This window comes from Lissotriton vulgaris, chromosome 5, assembly GCF_964263255.1.
Source record: "Lissotriton vulgaris chromosome 5, aLisVul1.2, whole genome shotgun sequence".
NCBI lineage: Eukaryota > Metazoa > Chordata > Amphibia > Caudata > Salamandridae > Lissotriton > Lissotriton vulgaris.
The window spans coordinates 453,625,985-453,648,595 of record NC_141693.1 but is presented as its reverse complement, the minus strand read 5'-3'; the positions used below and the strand labels follow the sequence as shown (position 1 = coordinate 453,648,595).

The window sequence follows — 22,611 nt, the reverse complement described above, 5'->3', positions numbered from 1 at the left end:
ATCAGTCCTGTGGGATGCATTTAAGGTGGTCATTTGGGGGCAGTGCATGGCTCGTCAGGTAGGTGTGCCCTGGACAATCTGGAAAACGAAATTAAGGACTTGGAAAAATCATTTTGCGATAACCCCACTCCCGTAGTGGCAACACAGATCAAAGCTAAATTGTTAGATTTTACTGAAGAAGCACAACGCAAACTCAAATTTTTGGGCAAACAGGCGGAGGCACGTCGCTCTGGGGAAGGGGATAGGCCTAGTAGAACTCTGGCTAGACTCATTAACACTGCACCAACACCTACATACGTGCATACCATTGTTAACCCGGACGGGGATGTGATTATAGGACAAGAAGAGATCTTAAAAACGTTTGCTACATTCTATTCCAACCTCAATGACTCCACCCATGTGCAAACACAAGACCTACTTAAGACATACTTCGACTCCATTGCCTTGAAGTGGTTCAACGATGTCCATCGCAGGTATATGGACCTTGAACAAGGCTCCGGGCCCAGACGGGCTCACCACGGCATTCTATAAAACATATGTGGACGAACTTGCACCATGACTTCATGCGGTCTTTGCCGAAGCTCTGGAGGAAGGGATCTTGCCGGAATCCATGAGAGAGGCGCTCATTGTTACGCTTTTGAAACCGGACAAGGACTGTCAATCGCTGGACTCTTACAGGCCTTTGTCCCTTATTAATGTGGACGTGAAAATATATGCGACAATTATAGCAGATCGCTTACAACCGCTGCTCCAGATGGTTGCCCTCCCGGACCAATCAGGGTTCATACCGGGCCGTGCGACCTCACACAACCTACGAACAATTTTCTCAGAATTACATTATCTCCACCCTGATGTGAGGGCTGCAGTGGTATTCTTGGATGCCACAAAAGCCTTTGATTCTCTAGAATGGCCCTATTTGTTTCAGATCCTTGAGCGTATGGGGTTTAGCCCGTTATTTATAATGCAGATACGTTTGCTTTACACCACACCTAAGGCGAGAGTACGAGTTAATGGCCTAATATCCGAGTCATTTGAAATCTCCCGTGGCACTAGGCAAGGCTGCCCTTTATCTCCGCTTTTATTTGCAATTGCAATGGAGCCACTGGCGGCCAGGATTAGACAACATCACACAGCAAGAGGTATCGGATTTAGCACCCGTAGTTTACTGATCTCGCTATATGCGGATGACATAACTCTGTATGTTTTAAACCCGGCTGAAAATTTGAACCCTCTCTTACATGAATTTGTGAAATTTGGAGGGTTATCAGGTGTCTCCATTAACTGGGCCCTGACTCCCCTGCTTGTGGTGAGTCCCCTGGACCATGCTGGTCCCAACATTGTACCTCTTCGACATCCACATTGTTTGCATTTGCCAAGGCTTGTTGGTGCTTCCGACAGACACCAACCCCTAAGCTCTCGATATCCTACGTGGGACAGCTTGTGCCAGTCTCCTGTTCTTCCTCAGCATCACCTGGTCCTCACAGCTGCAGAGTCAAGGTCACCATCACCTTTGCTGGAACACCCAACATCAATGGGCATTCATCTTCTAGCTCTCCGGGTCACTCCTCAGTGACATAGACTCTGACCTCTCTGCTTGGAGTTATCTTTCAACTAGAATCCACCTTCAGATTTCGCCGGACACTTTCTTTCTCCTTCTCCAGCAGAGACACTTTCCTGAAGTCCTCCATTGGAAACAACAGTGGACCCGGCTTCCCTGGTTTAGGTAGCGTGGGCACTTGGGTATCCACTGGTGGAGGGACTCCCCAACCTTCTGTCTTCCATTGAGTTTCTGCAGGGTCCACTGAGAAGGGTCCTTTTTCTTTAAAAATCCAATTGCGACTAACACATCGATTTGTACGAAGAACGCGGCTGTGTTCCCACACTGCCTAGATCTCTGTGGGGTTCCTAGTCACTCACCTTGGGTGGTTCCTTAGTTCCTTGGTGGCCCAGCACTTCTACATCCTCTGGACCTTGTCTTGACCCAAGTCAGGGTTCTTATACCACTTTCCTAATATATGGTTTGGTCCTCCCTGGGGTTCGCTGTGTATTCTGTGCTATTTACGTGACTGCTATGCAAAGTATTGTGTGCATTGTGCATTGGTGCATTGGTAGGAGATATCTAAACATGTTAGAGAGGAATATATAATAAATATATATTTTTATAAATACGGTGTGGTTCTTTTTCATTTAATCTATAACTATAAGATTGCGTTCTGGGGAGGAGGATCGTTGCGCGTATCCAAGATGGCCACGTGAGCTTAGGGCTCTCGAGACCCCCATAGCCCCCCGAATATATCCTGTCATTTATCCTGGTCACTGTGAAGTGATTCGTGCTGCGTAATCAAAGGAGTATCGGATACTGAAAACCGCATCCCGAACGTGCCCCGGAAACCAGAGTTGGAAAGTTTGAGGCCGGTCTCTCTCGGATGTCCGGTACTTGGGTTGGCACTGTGCCCGAGGTGAAGTGCGAAAACAACAGTGCTGGGTACCGGAAGTGGCCGGCCAGGCCCTGCAACTTAATTTGGTTTCACTTTTGATTTGGCCCGGAGCGCTTTGCGACCCCGCTGGGGTGCACTTCAGATTAGCGGAGACCCTAGGCGGTGACAGTGTGTCATATTGTGAGGACATTTCAACAAAGTGGAGACCTGTGGAATCGAAACCGAAGATTTTGGGTGTACATCGCGCCAGTGAGGGAGCTGAGGCCTGGGGTCTTTGCCGATCAATGGGCACGATGGAACTGCAGATGGTTAGCAGACTATCATAAAGAGTCGAAAGCAAAGGATTCGATATTGGTCCAACTACAACGACTATTGAGCACTGCACCCCGAATTGGACGACGAACATAGGATTGTCCCAAAATGGCGAGCGAAGGGATAAACGGATATCGAAGACCACTAGGGGGTCAAGGTATACTCAATCTAACAACATGGACCGATATGCGCAAACTGAGGGGTCGCCTAGTGGACTGAAAATCACAAGAAAGGGCAAAAGAAACCTCTGCCCTGGAAGCTGAGGCGACGCTACAAGACGTGATGGCCGCCATTGATGGGGTAAAGTCCTCTCTCGGGCAGAAGATGGAGACCCAGGCTCATAAATTGGACACTGTGTCTATTGAGGTTAACTTGATCCAAACAGACCTCACGAAGACTAGCGAGAAGGTGAAATCTCTGGACATTAAGACGGCTAGTCTTGCGGATGATGTAACAGAATTACAATCAGAAGTTTGGACTCTGAGGGCCTAAAATGAACTGGTTATCCGTCGACTGGAGGATTTTGAAGGGCGGGCCCGAAGAAATAACGTACGTATCATTGGAGTGCCGGAAAAGGCGGAGGGGCAGGCGGCAGATCTCTTTGTCGAAGATATAATAGTCAACCATCTTACACCAAAAGGCCTGAGCAAGTTCTTTGCCGTTGAGAGAGCACATAGAATTCCTGGAGGAAGACCACGTGTCTGTGCTACGCCCCGGCCTTTGAAAGCAAGGATATTCAATTTTAGGGACAGAGATGCGATCCTCCAGGCCTCCAGAACTGGGGGCCCTTTGAAGTATGAAAACTCGTCAATCAGTTTTTTCTGGACTTTACACAGGCTGTCCAGAAGCAGAGAATGAGCTTTATGGGGGTTAAACGGAAGCTTCTTGATAAGGGACTCAAGTACGCCATGATGTACCCGGCCAAGCTGAGAATTGAACACGAAGAGAGGGTTTACTTGTTTGATAAGCCGGAGATCGCTGCAGACTGGTTGGACACTATAACTGCTCAGCAAGAGACCCAGAGACAGAGTGGAGATAAGGAAGGGGGTTCGCAAGAACAAGAATAAGTACTGTTATCATGGGAGCTGGGGACGTTTAGGTAACGGACTATTGCTGTAATGTTTCCGACAAAATGTTTAGAATAGTGAATATGGGGGGGGTAAACGGGCTATCGGTGGGTCTCCTTCCTCCTCAGACCTACCTTTTTTGCAGTTTAGTCTAGATGTTGGGGCGACAGGCACACTGCAAGTTGGGGGGGCTTGATAGTCGTACGCAGGGGTGCAGGGTGTGGGGTAGTGTAACGGGATGTTCGGGGGGGAGTGTTCATTTTTCGCTTTGTTTTTGTGTTTTTTGTGTTTTTGCAAGGCATTGTATTTCAAGATTGCTCATTAATGGTGCGGGGATCAGGAGAGGGTTGGACCTTCTTTATGTTCCGTGATGGGGGTAGGGGGTTAAGGGTATTGAGTTGGAATGTGAATGGGTTGGGGGACAAAATCAAGTGCAGTGTGGTTCTGCAGTTTCTCAAAAGGCATTCCCCGGATGTGGTCCTCCTTCAGGAAACACACTTGGTAGGGAATGCATGTAACGCGATGCATAGAAAAGGCTATCGGCTGGTAGCGCATGCGGGATTTACTTTGGGGTCTCGGGGAGTTTGGATCCTTCTTAAAAATTCTCTCCCATTTGTAGTGGACTCTGTCGTCGCGGATGAGAGAGGTCGATATATAGCGGTGTCAGGACGTTGGGAGGGATACACTCTCTCCTTGGTCTCGGTTTATGTCCCCCCGGGTCTGCAGAATACTACTTATACTGAGTTGGGGAAGTTTGTTCTGGACCTTCCTAGCGGATTATTGATTCTGGGCGGAGATTTCAATGCCGTGGTCTCCGGCACCATGGATAGGTATCCGCCCCGTGACGTGGGATGGGCACAAAGATGGCTACCTGACTGTATGTAGGCTTTGGGTCTAGTGGATGGCTGGAGATTGTTTCAGCCTAGACAGCGACAGTATACCTTCCACTCGGGTGCTCATGGTAGTCTTTCTCGAATTGATTATGTTCGAGTGCCGGCTGCCCAGGCGTTGTATATTACTGAAGTAAAGCATCTGGCTAGAGGCCTTTCTGATCACTCGCCGCTTTGGCTCAGATTTGAAATGACCTTGGGTTCAAGTGCTAGAGTCGCCCCCATCAATCCTTGGTACTTGCGTAATCCTAAGATTCGCAAGGATTTGTTAAAAGCGTTGGAGCAATATTTTCAAGAAAATGAGGGTTCGGTTTCCTCGTCGATCTCGTTGTGGGAGGCATTTAAGACAGTGATTAGAGGTCAAGCCTTGTCCCTGATCACAGGAGTAAAAAAGCAAAAAGAGGAAGAAGTCGTCAGAGTTGAATCGGAAATAGCAAACATCGAAATGGAAATAGAACAAGAGGTGTCCCGTGCTAGATTGCATGTTTTACAACTTAAGCAGCTTGAGTACAGGACGCTCATCACGGATAGTGCTAGAGCCCTGAGCCGGGAACAACAAGGGCGTCTATAAGACGTGGGGGACAAGGCCGGTAATCTGATTGCCTGGCTGGATAAGAAGGAGAGAGCGGATCGGGTGGTTCCTGAGATTAAGACAGAGGAGGGGACTCATATAACTGACCCGCAAGGGATAGTGGATAGTTTTGCGGATTATTTTCGTAAAGTTTACACTTCCGTCTCAGATAGGCCGGAGGAAGATTCATGTCTATTGCTGAGGGATATTCAAATTCCATGTCTGACTGAGGAGGATCGCAACTTCATGGATAGCAAGCTTACCGCTGATGAGGTAGCCCTAGCGATACGCTCTTTGAATTCGGGGAAAGCGATGGGTCCCAATGGTCTCCCAATTGAGTTGTACAAGCTTAGACCAGACAAGATTGCCCCCTATTTGAGAGACATGTTTTTGAAAGCCCGAAAATGCAGGGTGCTGCCCCAAGATCAAAGACTGGCCTCGATAGTGGTGATACATAAGGAGGGGAAGCCGAGATCTAATTGCGCTTCGTACAGGCCGATCTCATTGTTGAATTCGGAACCCAACATATTGGCTAAAGTGTTGTCTAATAGATTAATCAAGGTCATTAGTGAGCTGGTACATCCCGACCAATCTGGATTTATTCCACACAGAAATACGGCTTTGAACCTAAGGCGGTTACACAGGGTGTTGGCTAAATCGCATGCCTTGCGAGAGCCGGCCATAATAGCATCGCTGGACGCAATGATGGCCTTTGACACGGTGGAGTGGCCATATCTATGGGCTGTTTTGATTAAATTCGGTTTTGGTTCTGAGTTAATTAGCTGGGTGTGTCTATTGTATACTGAGCCTCTTGTGCAGGTTGTTGTGAACAATCGTGTCTCTGCGCCATTTTGTCTTGGGTGGGGCACTAGGCAGGGTTGTCCGCTTTCCCCCGTTTTGTTCTCGCTGGCTCTCGAGCCTCTGGCGGCTTGGATCCGCTGGGAGCCCCAGATTAAGGGTATTCGTTGGTCTCCACAGTTCGAAGACCGAATCTCTTTATATGCTGACAACATATTACTTTATTTGACCTCACCCAGGAAATCCCTTAACGTTCTCTGTGATGTTTTGGCTTCCTACGGTAGGAATTCGGGATTGATAATAAACTGGACGAAATCTTATCTTTACGTATTATGTGGTGACGCCCCCATCCTGCCTCCGAATTGTCCTATTCAGATCGCTAAGGAAGGGTTCAAGTATCTCGGGATTTATGTTTTAATGGATCCCACAATTCGATATGACAAAAACCTTCTCCCTCAGCTAGCTCGGCTGAAAAGCGATGTGGCTGGCTGGAAGAAACTTCCGCTCTCGCTGTTGGGACATGCAGCTCTTTTTAAAATGATGTCCCTACCCCGTTTTCTTTATGTCCTCCAGAACACTTTAGATGTGGTACCAGCTAGCTATTTTCGAGAAGTGGAAGAAATGCAGCGTAGCCTACTTTGGGAAGGCAGACCACGTATAGCATTGGCTAAGTTGACGCTCCCATGGTATGACGGAGGAATTGCCCTTCCTGATATCAAGAGATACTATTGGGCATCGCAGTTGGGAGCTATAAATCATGGTACCTACGGGTCCAATACGGATCCGGGATACGCAATGTATAAATCTGGCTGCTCCCTGGTGGTAATTATAATAGAGCGTTGTATACCAGGTCCATAGAGAAAAGTCTGATGGGACCTACCAGAGTGGCGGTACGTATATGGCATGATGTTACTAGCTCATTGGGATGGAAAAACCGCCTGACTTTGGCTACTCCGCTATTTGGATCTGATAGGTTGGGCAGGCTATGGAACACAAAAGGTTTTGACAAATGGGACTTGATAGGAATTACTACTGTGGGCAATATTTGGGCAAAGGGGAGGGTTAAGTCATTTGCTGAATTACAAACTGAATACGAACTAAGTGGGACTGAGTATTTTCGTTATGTGCAAGTGAGACATGCATTGATGTCGGTATTCCTTGAAGGGGAAGAGATACCAGAGGCATTCCCATTGGAAGACAGAATACTAGATGGGCATCTGGCTGATAGCACCATTTCTCTCATCTATAAAAAACTGATAATTCACTGAGCGGATCTTTTAGTAGATTTGAGGGACAAGTGGACGTGAGATGGTATTGAAATTGATGACGAAGATTGGCAATCTGCAGTTTCTTCCCCTAAAGAAGTCGCGATTCCGGCGAGACTGGTTCTCGTCCATTTGAAAATACTACATAGGGTTTATGTCACTGGTCCACGTCTGATTATAATGGGTTTAACGGAGGAAGGTCTGTGTAAGCGTGGATGTGGTCAATTGGGGACTTTTCTTCATATCCTGTGGGAATGTCGATATATGGTAGACTACTGGGGTACTGTCCATGATGTTATGCAGGAATTAACGGGTGTGGCTCTCTTGCCGGAAGCAAGGAAATGTCTATTGAATATTTGGGAACCGACGGACCTGAACACTGCACAAACTCAGTGGGTTACTCTAGGGGCCATGATAGCTAAGCAAAATATAGCCAGCATTGGGGTTCTAAAAGGCCGCCTACGATAGAGGGGTGGAAGGAAAGTATGAATTGGTGTATGTTCCGTTACAAAACTGTTTATCTGGCAAGAGGTCGCCCTCGGAAGTGGAATAATGTCTGGGGTCCATGGAATCAGTACAGAGGAAATATCTGTGTACCACCTGCAACTGTTGTCTTTGATGCCCTGCTTTCCCCCCCGACCCCTACATGTTAATATGTTTTATATCTGTGCTCCCTCCCCCCCTCTCGCCAATATTTATTGTATCACATTTTGAATTTGTGAGCAATCCTCTTCTGTACTAAGCACCTGTGTATTTATTGATGCCTTGTTTTAATAAAAAGAAATATAAAAGAAAAAGATTGTGTTCTGGTAAAACAAGCTGCTTTACACTCCTTCTGGACTAAGCCTGAAGGCTGCTCTCCATAGCTACCACATAGAGAGACTTCTATGGTTGTCTTAGACCTCCTAAATCACCATAAGGGTTGTCTGGAATGGTGCAGGTTGTCCACTTCAATAAGTGTACATCATATACCAGGCCAGCCTCTAACAGTAATTCCATTCACACTGACCGACAGCCTGAGAAAGCACTTCCCAGAGAAATAGCAGTTGTATCTAGCTTCCACACTCTCCATGTTTTGGTGGGAAGGAATCAGTTTGGCAGTGGCAGTTTGGACTTTGAGCTTACATGGAGCTGTGGCCATTGACCACTTGAGGTGGCCATTTTGAAAGGTCCCAAGAGGCTGTGCACGAGATGAAAAAAGGGTTGTAGTGAAGATGCGTAATCTTTGGATTGGCCGAATGTTCCCACTTTCTGGGGCTTTCTGCCCAAAGTTAAAAGTCCCTGTCCCAGGTAGACTTTTGAGAACATTCTGAGAGCTCGGAGGAATGACACAGAAAGAAGGCAGCCCTGGCGGTGACTTCCGCTGAAGAAGAGGTTTCTGTGAGATCTGCCTCTTCCAGAAGAGAGGGACTCAATTACTTCTGATTCCAGATGGAAAAGGAGATCCAAGCACATCAGAGTCCAGCTGGCATGCAGGGGTTAGAATAATTCATCCATGAGCATTGACCTTGCTATTCCCTCAGGGGGAAATAGAGGTGAGCAAATGCTGGGATACTGGAGGACAGGGTTCACCTTTAACTTCTGAACACGGGTAATGTGGTACAGCAGTCTGAAAGGGGTAACCGGACTCATTCTGGACACATACTATGCTATTGAAATTAAGTCCAACAGCAACCCAGCCATATTTATTTTCAAAATACTCAACGATCTTAAACTAAGGAAACCCCCTGCGGCGTCAGTGATTTCATCTAAGCAGCACTGTGAGGAACTTGCTACTTTCTTTGTTACGAAAGTGTAAACTATAAATAGATCCTTCCCTTTGGTTTCTGCCTGCCCTAGTCCTATACACACACCCTGTACTACCCATACTCTCATGGCCTTTCCCTCGGTCTCTCAGAATGAGCTCTGTCTGCTATGCATCAAAGTTGAATCTGGCTCTCCTGCAGACCCTCTTAAGCCAAACCAGTTCATGAACTCGCTGCCTCTGCTCTTGGCACCTCTGTGCCAGGTGGTTAATGCCTCTGTCTCCACTGCTGTGGTCCCTAGGCTGTGGAAACAGGCTATGGTGGTCCCACTTCTTAAAAAACCTTCACTGGGTCCAGCCAAATTGGAAAGCTTCCGTCCGATTTCTCTCTTACCTTGGGCTGCTAAGATTACAGAGGCTCATATTAATTCCACTCTAATCTGGATAGTCAAAGTATTCTGGATCTCATGCAGAATGGTTTCCACCCTGGCACAGCACTGAGACTGCTCTCCTTGCTGTGTCCGAACATCTGTGGACCGTTCTGGATGCTGGGAACACTGCGGCACTGATTCTGTTAGATCTTAGCGCTGCATTCGATACAGTCTCCCACCAGATTCTACTACCGCGTCTGGAGGAGGCCGGTATCGTTGATTCAGCTCTAGAGTGCTTTGGATCTTTCCTCTCTGAGAGAATATTTCAGGTGACCGCTCCGCCTTTTCTCTCTTGTGTCCAGTCTATCAGACAGGGTGTGCCACAGGGCTCTGCTCTGAGTCCTGCACTGTTCAATCTGTATGTTCAGTCTTTGGCTGTGGTGGCCAGGGACTGGGGTCTCTCCATTGTCTCCTATGCCGATGACACACAGTTGGTGGTGGTCCTCTCCGACAACTTTATATGGAACGCCCCCAAATTTAAGAGTGGTTTGGCGGCAGTCACGGAGTGGATGACTGCCAACTGCCTCCAGCTCAATGCCAACAAATCTCAGGTGTTGCTGGTGCGGATAGACACCGGGTTCTGGAGTGAGCATTGGTGGCCGGATATTATTGGGTGCCCACCTACACCTAAGTTGGTGGTGAAAAATCTAGGGGTGTGGATTGACTCGACCCTCAGTTTTCAAGATCACACCATGAAAGAGGCTGGCACGTGTTTTGGCTTAATTTGGGGATTGAAACCCCTGTTGGGGTACTTTGATCTGTCCACCGGACAAATGACTGTCCAAGCGGCTATCTTGTCAAGGCTGGACTACGCCAGTTCACTCTACCTGGGGGCTAATAAGGATGACGTCACAGTGTCCAAAATTCGGTAGTCAGAGCCCTGCTTGGGCTCCCCAGAAGCTGCCGAACAACTGGTGTCATTTGACGGTTACATTGGCTACCTATGGCCAAGCTTATCGAATTCAAGACCCTTTGCCTGGCCCTTAAAATTCTGAAGTCCTCCTCCCCAGTTATCTTGGCCAATCTGTTAGTGCCTTATACACCTTTGCACCTTTTGTGCTCCGCGGGGCAATGCATGGTCACCGCCTCCTAGATTCGCTGTCTGGACAACTATCTGATGCTTCAGAAGGCTATCAAAACCTATCTCTTCCCCCCGGCTTAGGCCCTAACCTCTATGTCTTGTTGCTGGCAGTGCCGGGACGCCTCTTTGCTGAGGCAGCTGTTGCGCTATATAAGTTGGGTTAACATAACTTCACATAGGGACCCTACAAGTGGGCAGGAGGCTGGGGAGCCTGAGGAGAGTAGATAGAGAAAGTAATCTACCTTGAGGGCCACATGGTGCTACTGTGGAAGGCCATGGGCCAAGAAGACGTACCAGGACCCAAAGCAGAAGGAACAGATTCTGGGTGTAGCCAAGAAGCCTTACCAGTAGACTGTGGGAAGCTAAAGGACAGGAGGGCAGGCCCTGAGCTCTCTCTCATTGGAGGGTGAGTGTTGAAAATAGCTCCCTGAAAAACACCAAACCGACAGAGGCAAAAGGGGCTAACAGGACACTCTTGGTGGCTAGAAGAATTCACCAGGACAGCAACGCGCCAAACTCTGAGCAGATCAGTTGGTGATAACTGCATTTGTTATCCCTCTTCTAGGGATGCTGCCCAGTAGGTACCTAGTGCTGCCCAGCTTGCAAATCATTTACCTTGCTCTGCAGTACTTAAGCGAGCCCTTGGTAAAGGCCAGTGCCCTGGTATATTGCCGATGGGGGAGCAGACGTCTGCACCTTACCTTCCTGACAATTTGTACACCCTGGGAAGGGCCAGGGCATGGGGATAAGTAACGTTTCCACACAACTTTACTTTATCCAGGCAGGCTTGGATAAAATATGTATACAAGGCTTACACTGTCCCAAGAAGATAGGGACACCACATGGCTTCATGATGTTACATGGGCCCACTCAGGAGCCACGGTGTTGAACATTGAATTATTTACAGACAATAGCACTATTAACTGTGACTAGCTGAATATACTATTAAATGTCATTAAAGGGGGGTAATTGTAATAGTAACATAAACTTATATAGCGCAAAACTGTCACCCTACGGGTATCCTGGCGCTGAGACTTGCCAAGTTGTCACTGAGCAGAACTGATGGCCTTTTTCGCTGATTTGGGGAGCTCATTTTACTCATCCCTAGGGAAGAGCCAGGTCTTTAAGCTTTTCATAAATGGAAGCAGAGATTTAATTTGTCTGATGTTCAGGGGAAGATCATTCCAGAGTCGTGAGGCTACTACACCGAATGCTTTGTCACCCGTCCTGAAATCTTTTAACGTAATGCCATCTTCTTTTGACTTTAGAATTCTGCCCTATTCATTGTGGTGATTTCAAAGTTGTACCAGCCCTTATGTGCCCAAGAATGCTGCCAAAATGCCTGTGACATGCGCCTGCCCCTAGTCAAATTGCTGTATTTGCAATATTGTGCTCTTTTCTTTTCTCTACTGTACAGTCATAAAGTAGTTGGCTGTCTTACCACATATTATAGATTCTCAAGCCTCATTAGATGCTTTCCCCCTCAGTACTCTTCCTTTAAATTTCACAGACCTACTAATCGTCACTTGTAGCTGTTGTAGACATCTTCCCAGAACGGAAAAATCAAGGATAACTCATGGGTAATATGAAGATGTGTTTCAAGCAGGGCATGGAGGAGACTCAACATATGTCTCAGCCTCTTGTTTTTCGTATTAATTGCTAGGATATAGTGTTCTTCTCCAAGTAAAAGATGGAAGAGGTCTCCCACTAGCAGGTTATGAAAGAAAGCACACAGACTAACAGTACAAGTGTTGCTCTTCAAGAGTAGCTCTTCGTTTTTTACAGTTACACAAGAAGGCATTTTCCATGCCTTAACAAACATGTTTAAAAAAACATGGCTTCAAATGTGCTCAATAATATGTAACCATATACTTCTTTGTGTTAATCCAGAAGATGGCAGAGTAAATTTCTTCAGGTACACTGGACAGCATTTTTACATTTCAAAAGTAATAGCATCAAAGATAATTCAATTAACACCTTACACGTCATAGAGAGGACCTGACCAAATGTTCTTCGTGTATTTTAAGCCTTTTAGTGAATGTTTGTAAGTTAATAAATAATTTGAATACCTGTAAGGCATTTACAATGACACCGATGTGCATATTTATGAGATAGTCTACTTGTCTTATAAAGGATTTTGTATTTTGTGAATGGAAGCCACAGCATATGAAATGTCTGGGGGAACACTAGTATACTCAAGCAGAGACAATTTGACAAATGTGGATGATGCTTAAGAAAAAGATTGAATTATGGTGCTGGAGGATGCCCAGTTTGTTAAAATTATAAATGTATAATTTCACAGAAATCTGTTTCATTGGACAGCTATATTTAGTCACTGCTTTTTCAAAGCTACATGGACTGGCTTGCTCCTAACCTGCCTCTCAAAACAGCACCCTTCCTGTTAGCCCTGTCAGCCCTAGGGTGGTCTTTCCCCGTTTTTTTTGCCCTTGCCTTGTTTTTTTCACCCTCTTTTTCGTTGGACCTAGGTCTCCGGGCACCTTACCATTGCTAATCGATGCCAAGGTGCAGGTGCTCTCTTCTCCCAACATGGCTGCCACAGGCCCCTGCTACTGCGGAGTGGTCTTTTTAGTAGCACCCTAGTAGCCAGGAGCTGGCTGGGCACTTAAGATACTGTTGCAACCCCAGCCCGCCTTTTTCTGCCCATAGCTAGACTAGGGAAGCTCCTGGAACCTTCCGGAATAGGGGAGGGGTCTTCATTTGCCACCTTTGAGAGTGGTCATCTGACCTAGGTATACTTAAGGAAAGGAGGGAAACCTTTTGATTAGTTGGGGCATCACTGAGCTGGGGGAACCTACGCAGGAGACTTAGGAGGTAGGGTCTAGGGGGGAACCTATACCACTGGGAGTGACAGGGCTTAGGTGCTGCCTTCCAAGCTGAGTGAGTGACTCTGACCTAGCCCACTGATTTGACCCGGCGAGGGGGGAACCCAGGGACCACCTGCAGTGACCTACAGGAACCAGCCTGTCCTCAGCTACCAACTCGACCCCCCCCCAAGAAACTACTTACCAAGGGCGCAGGAACCATAAAGCACCATAAAGAATACCTAACTGCACAAAGGACTACTGGGGCTCAACCAGGTACTGGCGGTGTCCCATCACGCGCTTCCCTGCTCAGCCTGTGCCCCCTGTGTGGTCCTGACCTGCTTAACCAGCTTGCCCTGGACTAAACTGCTAAGCTCTCCCTTCCTAGCACTAGAACTCTGACCTGCTGACTGCCCACGAGCGCTATCACTACCAAGCGCTGTTCTGACCTGTGGCCCAGTGCCGAGCCCCTCGAGCGCTGTGCTGCATGGGATTTGCCTGTTCGTCTCCAGCGCTGTGTCCCCCGAGGCGCTATAATCACCATCCTGCCGGGAAGCGCGCTGTGCCTGGAAGCGCTAATTGGGGCAACTCACTACCGCCGCCCAGGTCGACTCGGAGGACCCGCTGCGAAGTGCTGGGCTCGGAGCCGAATCAACTTCTTCCTGCGCTGTTGGCTGTCATCGCTGCGGACCCGGCGTCCGAATTCCATTGAGGCACTGACCGGGAGTGCGCCTTTGGGCCTAATTCACCGCCGCAGCCCAGCACCTGGTCTGAAAAGTCCCCGCGGCGGCCCCTGGAGCCTTGGGGGAGGCTGCTGCGATCGAGGAGTAGGCCGCGCTAGGCCCAACGAGCCCAGAAGCCACCCCCATCACCCTCACGTGACGGGTGGCGCCCGGCCGCGTCATAGGCCGCACCCCCGTCTCTACTGCCGGCTGCTAGAAGGGAGGCAGACACGCCCCAGCAGGCCGCGCTGCTATTGGCGGCTGCAGGCACGCCTCCTCGTTGCTGCCTGTGATTGGTCCTGGGCTGGGAAGCCTCTGGAGGCCCAGGACCGGGAGCGGAACCAACGCGGATGCTCGGAGAGAGCACGAGAGCCAGCACGAGCCCCAGAGTGGTGCCTCACTTCCGGGAGGCCCAGACACCATCGGAGGGCGCAGAAGTGAGCACGCGCCACCCTCCCCCAGAGTGTCGTGCCAACCTACAGCATGCCACAAGGGCCCTGGAAGGGCCGATGGACAAGGTAACCCCTGGGGGAGGAGGGCAACCAGCTTAATTGAACGCGGGGCCTCCAGGGAGCCAGGAGGAGGCCCCAAGATCGCCCCTCCCCTGGGGGAGACTGTTGTTGGGCCCTGCTGGCCCCAATTGTACTATTGAAGTTGCTGGACTGGGCAAGAGCCCGAATTCGGACCCTAGAGGCTGGGTTGGAGGAGGAGTTAACCCCCAGATGGGGTAGTGTTCTTTACAGCTTGTTTTTGCCAGGAAACCAGGTACTGTTCAAGGGGTGCCCTGCAGCTGGTGGCTCCTACACAAAATACGTTTGGAGTGCTGTTTTATCGACCCTGCCTGAACCAATGCTGATAGTAGGCCTTCCTGTTATATTGACCTGATTTAGACCCATGCTGTTTAATGAAAATGTTCACATTGCTTCTTTCAGGAGATGCTGATTGAGTCCCCCTGCACAAGATTTACCTCTGTCTAATGAAATGTTTATTCCTCCATAAGGAAAGGTTGACTAAATGCCTACAGTTACCTAATAGAGAATGGTCTAATGAGTTAATGCTGCATTGATTATTGAATTGCCCTGAATGATTTGCCAGTCGTGATTTTGATTTTAGATAAAAGTATTGATTTTAATAGACCATCTGGTGTGGTGTCCGTTATTGTGTGCGTTTCCTGCCTCGGTGGGTGTGTGTGCTGTATGGTCACTTTACACCTAAGCTTTTGAGTGCCTACCTGCTCGCGCCAAGCTACCCCCTGTGGAATTGGTGACCCCAGTTCTCACACTTCCAGACTCCACTCAGTTGTTGTGATGCAAGAGGTAGAGACGGGCACAATGGATCGTCATTGGATTCTGCACCACTTCAGCTCAAGCATACTGGGCAGAAAGACACAGTTTCTTGGTTGGTTTGTTCATACTGATTAACATAAGGAACTAGGCGGGCTATTCTTTGGATCTTAAGCTTCCATCAGTTCCTATACATGTGTGGGGTGTTTAAAAACCGGCATTAAATAATGCTGTTTTTTCATATTTTTCGTTGTAAGAACCCATCAGAAAAATGCAAATGATACTTTGTGCCACTTTTCTTTTGGTTTCTAGTGTATTCCTGATTTCTTGAAGTCCTCGGACTTATATAAGGCTTTGGTATGTTTCTTTATTTTTATTTCAGAATATCTAGGACATGAATATCATGATACAAAAAGATTCTGATTTTAGTATAAGGGAAGTATAATGTTGTAAAAGTAAGTATATGTAGGTAGGCATGCCACCTAGACTGCACAAAATGTACCAATCTTCCCATAAATGCCATACGTATAGCTCTGACAGCGCAGGCTTCGTGCTTATGTAATGGAATTGCATAGCCGTATGGAAGTACTCGGTTAACTTTTAAGATGTGTAACTGTCTCTTCCCTTGTTAAGTTATACCAGATCATGAAAGGGCAAGAACACTTACATTTTGTAACTGTTTGAATGCACTATAAGTTTGGAAAATGCAATTAAAACATTTTTAAACATCTTACATGTAGGTGGACGTAGATTAACTATTTCTAACTCCAATCCATGAACTTTGAGGACATGTATATTGCCCAGGTACATATCTGTTGAGTTAAGCACAGGAAACCTATACTTACCTAGGTGTACTTGTATTCGGAATAGTTTGGTCGTAGATATTTTGGCCAGTATATTTCTGTAGTATGATATTTTACCCATTATATTATCGAAGTATACAGTTTAATTTGTGTCTCTAGTTGGTGTTGATCTGAGATAACCTCTTCTGGCCCTTCTATCTCCGTATCTCTAGAAAGATTCCCATTTTGATTTCTAGGCAATGCTTGATCTCCATAAATTCCCATTTCACTTTCCTGGGAGGTCAGACCTGGCAGATTTAATTTGTGGTTCTTGATTTGTGAGAGGTGGAGAGTTTTCACTCACCTTCTATTTGGTAAACATTCACTTTTTCTCTATCTTCAAGTGTTATGTGAAGCACAATCTTGTGGGTGTCAAAAAACGCTTCGGGTCCCTTTATGGTCAAAGTCATGACAGACATATCTTCCAAGTCTATGAAAAAAAAGAAGAAAGCAATGACTTGAGAAGCCTAAACAGAAGCACTAGGCCTACACAAGACTTTTTGATATGATAAAGACTATTCTTTCACTCACCATTGCAAAACCAAGGACACCAACTAGACACACAAAATATTTCATAATCAATTTCATTCCATACAAAATGTTGGATGTAATTTATGATAAGAGGTAATATGGGTGCATCAGAACCAGATTAATTGCATGTCAGTTAGCGGATTGTCAAATTGAAATTGTATGTTCCCTAAAGTTGATACTAATTATCCAGCAAGGAATGGAGTCTCTCACCAGGCAGAAATGTAAATCAGATCTATGGATAAAGATGCTAATGATCAGAATTCTGCTCAAAGAAATGTTGTTTGTTCCGTATAAAGGAGGAAGTGTATAGCATTGTGATAAGAGTTTTTTTTCAATTGCCATCAATGTCGGTATCAGTGACCAGGGAAATTAGGGTGGGCTGAGGAGGACTGCATGGGTGTTATAGTTTTGAAAACCTATAGAATGTCTGATTAGTCCCCTGTGAAATGTGTGAATGTCAATCAATGTTTCATGGCACTAAGCCTTCAGAATATGATTAGCAGTGAGAAGCTTAACATGCAGAGAACCAAGTTTTTGTTTTACATTTAAATAATTGATAGCTCACTATCTCGTGAACATCGAATTATCGAGAATCCCATGGCAGAGGTGAAAGAACCGAAAAACTTGCAAGCAACTCAACCTAGTACAATGGCACTTGATGAACCACAAATAGTTGCCTGCTGAAGATAAAAGAGGGCAGAAAGCAATACATTGACAAATATTGTTTCCTGAAAAGGATGGGCTTTTTTAGTGTATGGCATGCCTTGTTGCACATTAGGTTTTATATCTGATCAGAGACTGCATGGGCAACCAGAACAGATGTTATCCGATTTCACCACTTCACTGGTGTTAGGAGTTTGGAGTCAGTATTATGTCCTTGCTGTAGGAGCCATGCACTGTAATTCCCTGGATCAAGCAATGGTTGTAACTCAAACATGACAAGATGAACACATTGACCAAGGGTCACTGGGCCACTGAAAAAAATGGATTAATTTCCACAACGGTTTACAAATAAAAAATAGCACAACATTCAGGCTGGAAAGCTCTGGAGAAGGTATGTATGTAGGTGTTTCAGCAGTAAGGAATATAGAGGGATGCCATCATTAGGGTAAAAAAAACACTATTCCAGCACTCCTCATTCCCGCTCGTTATAATGAGCTCAAACTTCCTGCCACTTAAGTGAGGTCAACTGATGTGAATTGAAAAGCTGACAGCCTCGAAGCATGAACAAATCTGGCATCCTGAGTGTTACAGGGATTGTTGTTTTGCATTGAAGTAGTGAAATTATGTCTTAACCCCTCCCATGCTCGTGACGGAACCGTTCCGTCACGAGCCTCGGGTGGGCTGTGCTGGTGACGGAACGGTTCTGTCACGACCCTCTCGCCGCGCCTGCGCGGCGCGAATTCCGCGCCTGCGCTAACGTTCTGTAGCGCGGGTGGGGCCGTGACGGAACCGTTCCATCACAAGCACAGCTCACCAGCGTGCCGTGATGGAGCAGTTCCGTCACGTGCACGGGACCGCCGCGCGACCCCCCCCACCCCCTAGCACTGCGGTGGAATAGCCGCCGCAGTGAAGGGGTTAAACTACAAAATGTAAGCAAGGAATTTCCCTTGTGCACGAAGAATCTTGAGTGAAGCCTGAGCTGCCATACTTTTATTTTTTCCAAACCAAATGACTATTCCATACACCATCCATCCAGCCAGGGTCAGATGTTTGGGTATCATCACCATTAACTAGAAAGACTAGAGACAGCATGTGTATGGCAAAAGGATACAAAATATAGGGGAGTCTTGGTGGCCCTCTATGACTAAATAGTGGAATTCACAAGAAAAGCCACAGCGGACCAGCTTCGACTGTACCAAAGCAGACGTCATGCCCTGTGCCTCCATGAAGTCATTTTGAAAGGTTTAAAGAGATTATGCTTTTTTACAAAGGCTGTTGAGTTACTATATGGGTTTTCTAATAACAATTTGTTTCTATCAATTGGAGGATTTAAAGCGCAATTGTGAAGCAGTTGCATGAACATGGGAGCTTAAAAGTTACTGGATTGAAACCTATCGTGTATAAATCATTCATACCTTCTGTGAGCAATGTGAACACAATCTATTGAGCAGATGTGCCAAAAGTTCAAGGGTGTTGGAGAGTGTTAATTTGCTCATTGGCAGCTACCAATTGAACTCCAAGTACCACTATATAGCAAAAGTTATATACTGTACCTGCAGGATTGAATAACTCCTTTCCTGTTGTGGTGAATTGTCTCTTTTCTCTATCACAGTTGACCAATAAAATGGCACCAGAGCCATTAGGACCCCAAGTCCAAGATGCCTGCACAGAGAAGAAGTAAAAAACCTTTAATTTTAACAGAAATGCACATCTGTATGTCTTCATCCCTTCAGGTGTTTCCCTCTTGGTCATGGTCCAGTTCTTCTAAACACTGCCCATACCTATGGCAAAAGGCAAAAGTTAGATTTTTCATTGGAAGAGCAATGGACCCAGAATTGTAGTCCTGGTAGTGGTATCAACAGTTCCAAAGTATAAATCTCAGCTCCACATCCAATCATAGTGAACTTGAGTGGTTCTTTTTCTTTTCCTCTCTTGCCTGAGCTCTTAACGGTTGGTGTTAGCCAATTTAGAGCGGAAGGAAAGAAAAAGCCCTGATTATTAAGAGTTCTAAATCTGGTGGAGATTTGGCTTCCTCTATTCAGAGACAGTGTGATGGAGGAAATTTCATTGGTGGATCCTTCCTCCACAAGTCTCAGGTTTTTAAGTTTCCATCCAACTCCAAATAAATGCATATAAACTTCCTGTGCTGGCAGGGAACATTGTAGATGTGACTTATTGAAGCACTGGTGGTGATGGAGTCTGGGGTGACAGGTCTGGGGCTTCAATGATAAAATAGACACACATTGCTGTGGATCTGCCATCTATGCTAAGAACTGAGCGGGGAGGGATGTTGTGGGACAGAGTATGCAGGGAACTGAACGTTGCAGCTGATTTTTGTTATGTTATTTCCTACCTTTGGGTTGAAGGAGATTTAGGAAGCTTTGGTATAAAAAACTGGCGATAGAAATTCGAACCCTGAGAGTCCTCCTTGTGAAATGATGTTCAGCTTTGGTAGAATGGGAATGAGATAATGAGGTTTCTATGGAAAGAAATTAGATGAACAAAAAATAGTAGCTCCTCAAAAACAAAGCAAGGAGAAGACACTTTAGCCCTCAAGTACAAAAAAAAGTTGTAACAACATCTGTTGAAGATGCACCTCAGGATGACAGAGTGACTCTGTTCTCCTGCGTTTACCCCACCTTTGAGTCTTTCAAGCATAATTAAGACATTCCCAGTTCTCAAGTAATGGATATAATTGAAAGAATAATTCTTATATTGCTACAATCACCATTATAGTAATGTAAGGTTATCTAACCTTCTTTAAGAACACCAAACCTAGGGTTCAATAGACAAAGAAAAGGTTACATCATTTCAGTTTTATCAAAGAGCTGTTTTGTAATTCCTTCCTTGTTAGTTGTAGAGTTTCTCTTTTGGTAATTTTGGAAGAACATTTACATTTAATCACAAATAAAAGATTTACAGTCCAGATATATGGATGCAAATAATGAACTGTTAAACTCCGGCTCAACATTTTAAAAGGTTAAAGGTTTGACAAACTTAAGGGGCCAGGTATGGACGAGTCAAAGGCAAGAAAAACTACAGCAACTGCAATAGCTGAATTCTGTTCGACAAGTAAATCTACATTTGCAGAATTTGGAAAGTATTGAGATTTGTTCATTGTAAAGTCTCGATTTCAATCTAAATTGCACGTGTAACTGGACTAAGAACTAGAGCAATTGCAGGAGCATTCCCAAAAAGAAATTAACCCTTTCCAGCAACTTTTTATCATGAGGAAATATGTCAGGAAATCAATCACACACAATAAAAATTGAGTTTCTTCCGTGTGCTTGTAGAAGTTTGATATTGGGTATAACTGTTACCAATCAGTCGTCATTCCTCACCGGAGCTGCGCAGCCAAATCAATCATGGAAATGTTTCCGTTACCTCTCCACTTCCCTCAATGCAGAGGTGACTGCCTGCACATTTGGGCCTGCTGAGGTTGGGTACAATATTTTGAAAAAACAAGAAAGACACATATGTCCTTGCGAACTGGGTGTTGCTAATGCTTCAAGCCCAACAGATAGACAAGTATTTCCAACAGATATACTATATACATACATTTACATCCTCAGCCTGGTCCTTGTGAAAGGGCCTCTTCGAAACGCTGTTGACCTCCCAGCGCAACTTTGGGCGCTATGCTCTGGTTCACAAAACATGAATCCTTTGTAACTCTTGTAAATAACTATTCGTGAACCTAAAGTACCTTGTAAATATTATCACTATTGCTCACTCTGGCTGCTCTTCGCTGTGTCACTTGTCACCTGCGCCGTCCACCTTGTGTGTCATGAGCACTTACGTGCACAAAGTTTGTTCGGTTTACACCCACATTCAGTGTAAACAGTGCTGAAACTGTGGTTTTTCCTATACATGTTCTAAATATATAGTGCCCTTGGCACATTACCTAACCCTAGAGTTCCCTACTCTTCCTTTCTGCAACTATATGTGCACGTTTAATTGAATAGTCTATCAAATATTACCTGCTGAGATATTGTTTTTGTTACATACATTCATCACTCAGGTCTCAACTGGTATACGGGTGTACTTCGGTCGTTTGATCTCTCCAACTCTTTCCTAGCACACCATTCAACTAGAGTTTTCCAACTGTTAGGATACTTGAGGGCTAGCAAGCTACTGCTTTGTGATTGACTCAATAAAACCGAATATTTTCAAAGCAACTGAAGCTGTCCTGGTCCCTACCTGCATGAGCACAAACAGGGAAGCAGAAGGCTGCAGAGTAACTGAAACATCTCCATCAGGCAATGGAGGACCTTCGAAGTGTCTTAAGGTAACATCTGATTGGTAGAGCAAAAGGAATGTGCAAGTGCTAGACATAACCTTAGGGATGCATCTCCAAATTATGCATGGTACCTTTAGCATCTGAAAGTGAATTTGGACAAAATTGAAAGGAAAATATTCAGATTCATGTGTATTAGGTAAAATGCAGGAAGCTCTATGCCTGCCAATTCTCAGTCCTCTTGACACTGAGGGTTGTCCAGCTTGCGTGGGCATAGTGTGGCCCCTTGTTACTGTCTGTCTGCTTTAGTTCCATTGTTTGTATTTTATTCGCTCCTGTGTTTTTTGTCTGCGTTCTTATCCTGAGCACCCTCATGCCTGTTTTGATGTGCATATGTGGCATCCATTTTTGAGATTTTGGAGTCAAATTCATAGGTTAGTGCTTATATTTGCTTACATTTGCATTTCACCAACTCAGGTGTCAATTCCATCTTGCAACAGAATCAGTGTTACCCTGAACTGCAGTATCACTGTTGAGACAGACGGAAAAACATAAATGCACCCATGTCATGATCTGTCCTCGCTGTGAGGTATTGAGTATCCTGACATTTTTTTCCCCATTACACATGGTAATCCAGTTTGTGTGCAGAGACATCTAAATGATTTTGCAAGCCATGGCAAAATATATTTTGGGGCTCCTGTTCCAAAAACTTTGACTGTATTTTAATTGAAATCCTCATGATGTCAAACAATATTGAATTATACATTAAACCTTCACACAGTAAAAGAATGAAGAGAAATGCTGCATTTCCACTGTACTCCTTGGAGTTTAGAGGAATCTCTTCTTTGCTTTTCTCATTATGCCCTAAAGCCTAGAAAGGTATGCCTGGGGAACGTAGAGCGGCTTTGTCCTTAGAT

At 45.8% G+C, this 22,611-nt stretch overlaps 1 protein-coding gene across 1 annotated transcript in view; it reads right to left on the bottom strand.

Moving 5' to 3' along the window:
* Positions 1 to 22,611, bottom strand: part of LOC147711065 (protein-arginine deiminase type-3-like) — a 361,895-nt gene that overhangs the window by 230,402 nt on the left and 108,882 nt on the right. The window contains exons 5-6 of the mRNA XM_086921888.1: positions 19,014 to 19,122; positions 16,571 to 16,696 (exon numbers count right to left, since the gene is read on the bottom strand). Of these exons, the coding sequence (XP_086778014.1) occupies positions 16,571 to 16,696; positions 19,014 to 19,122 (235 nt within the window). The remainder of the gene's footprint in view (positions 1 to 16,570; positions 16,697 to 19,013; positions 19,123 to 22,611) is intronic.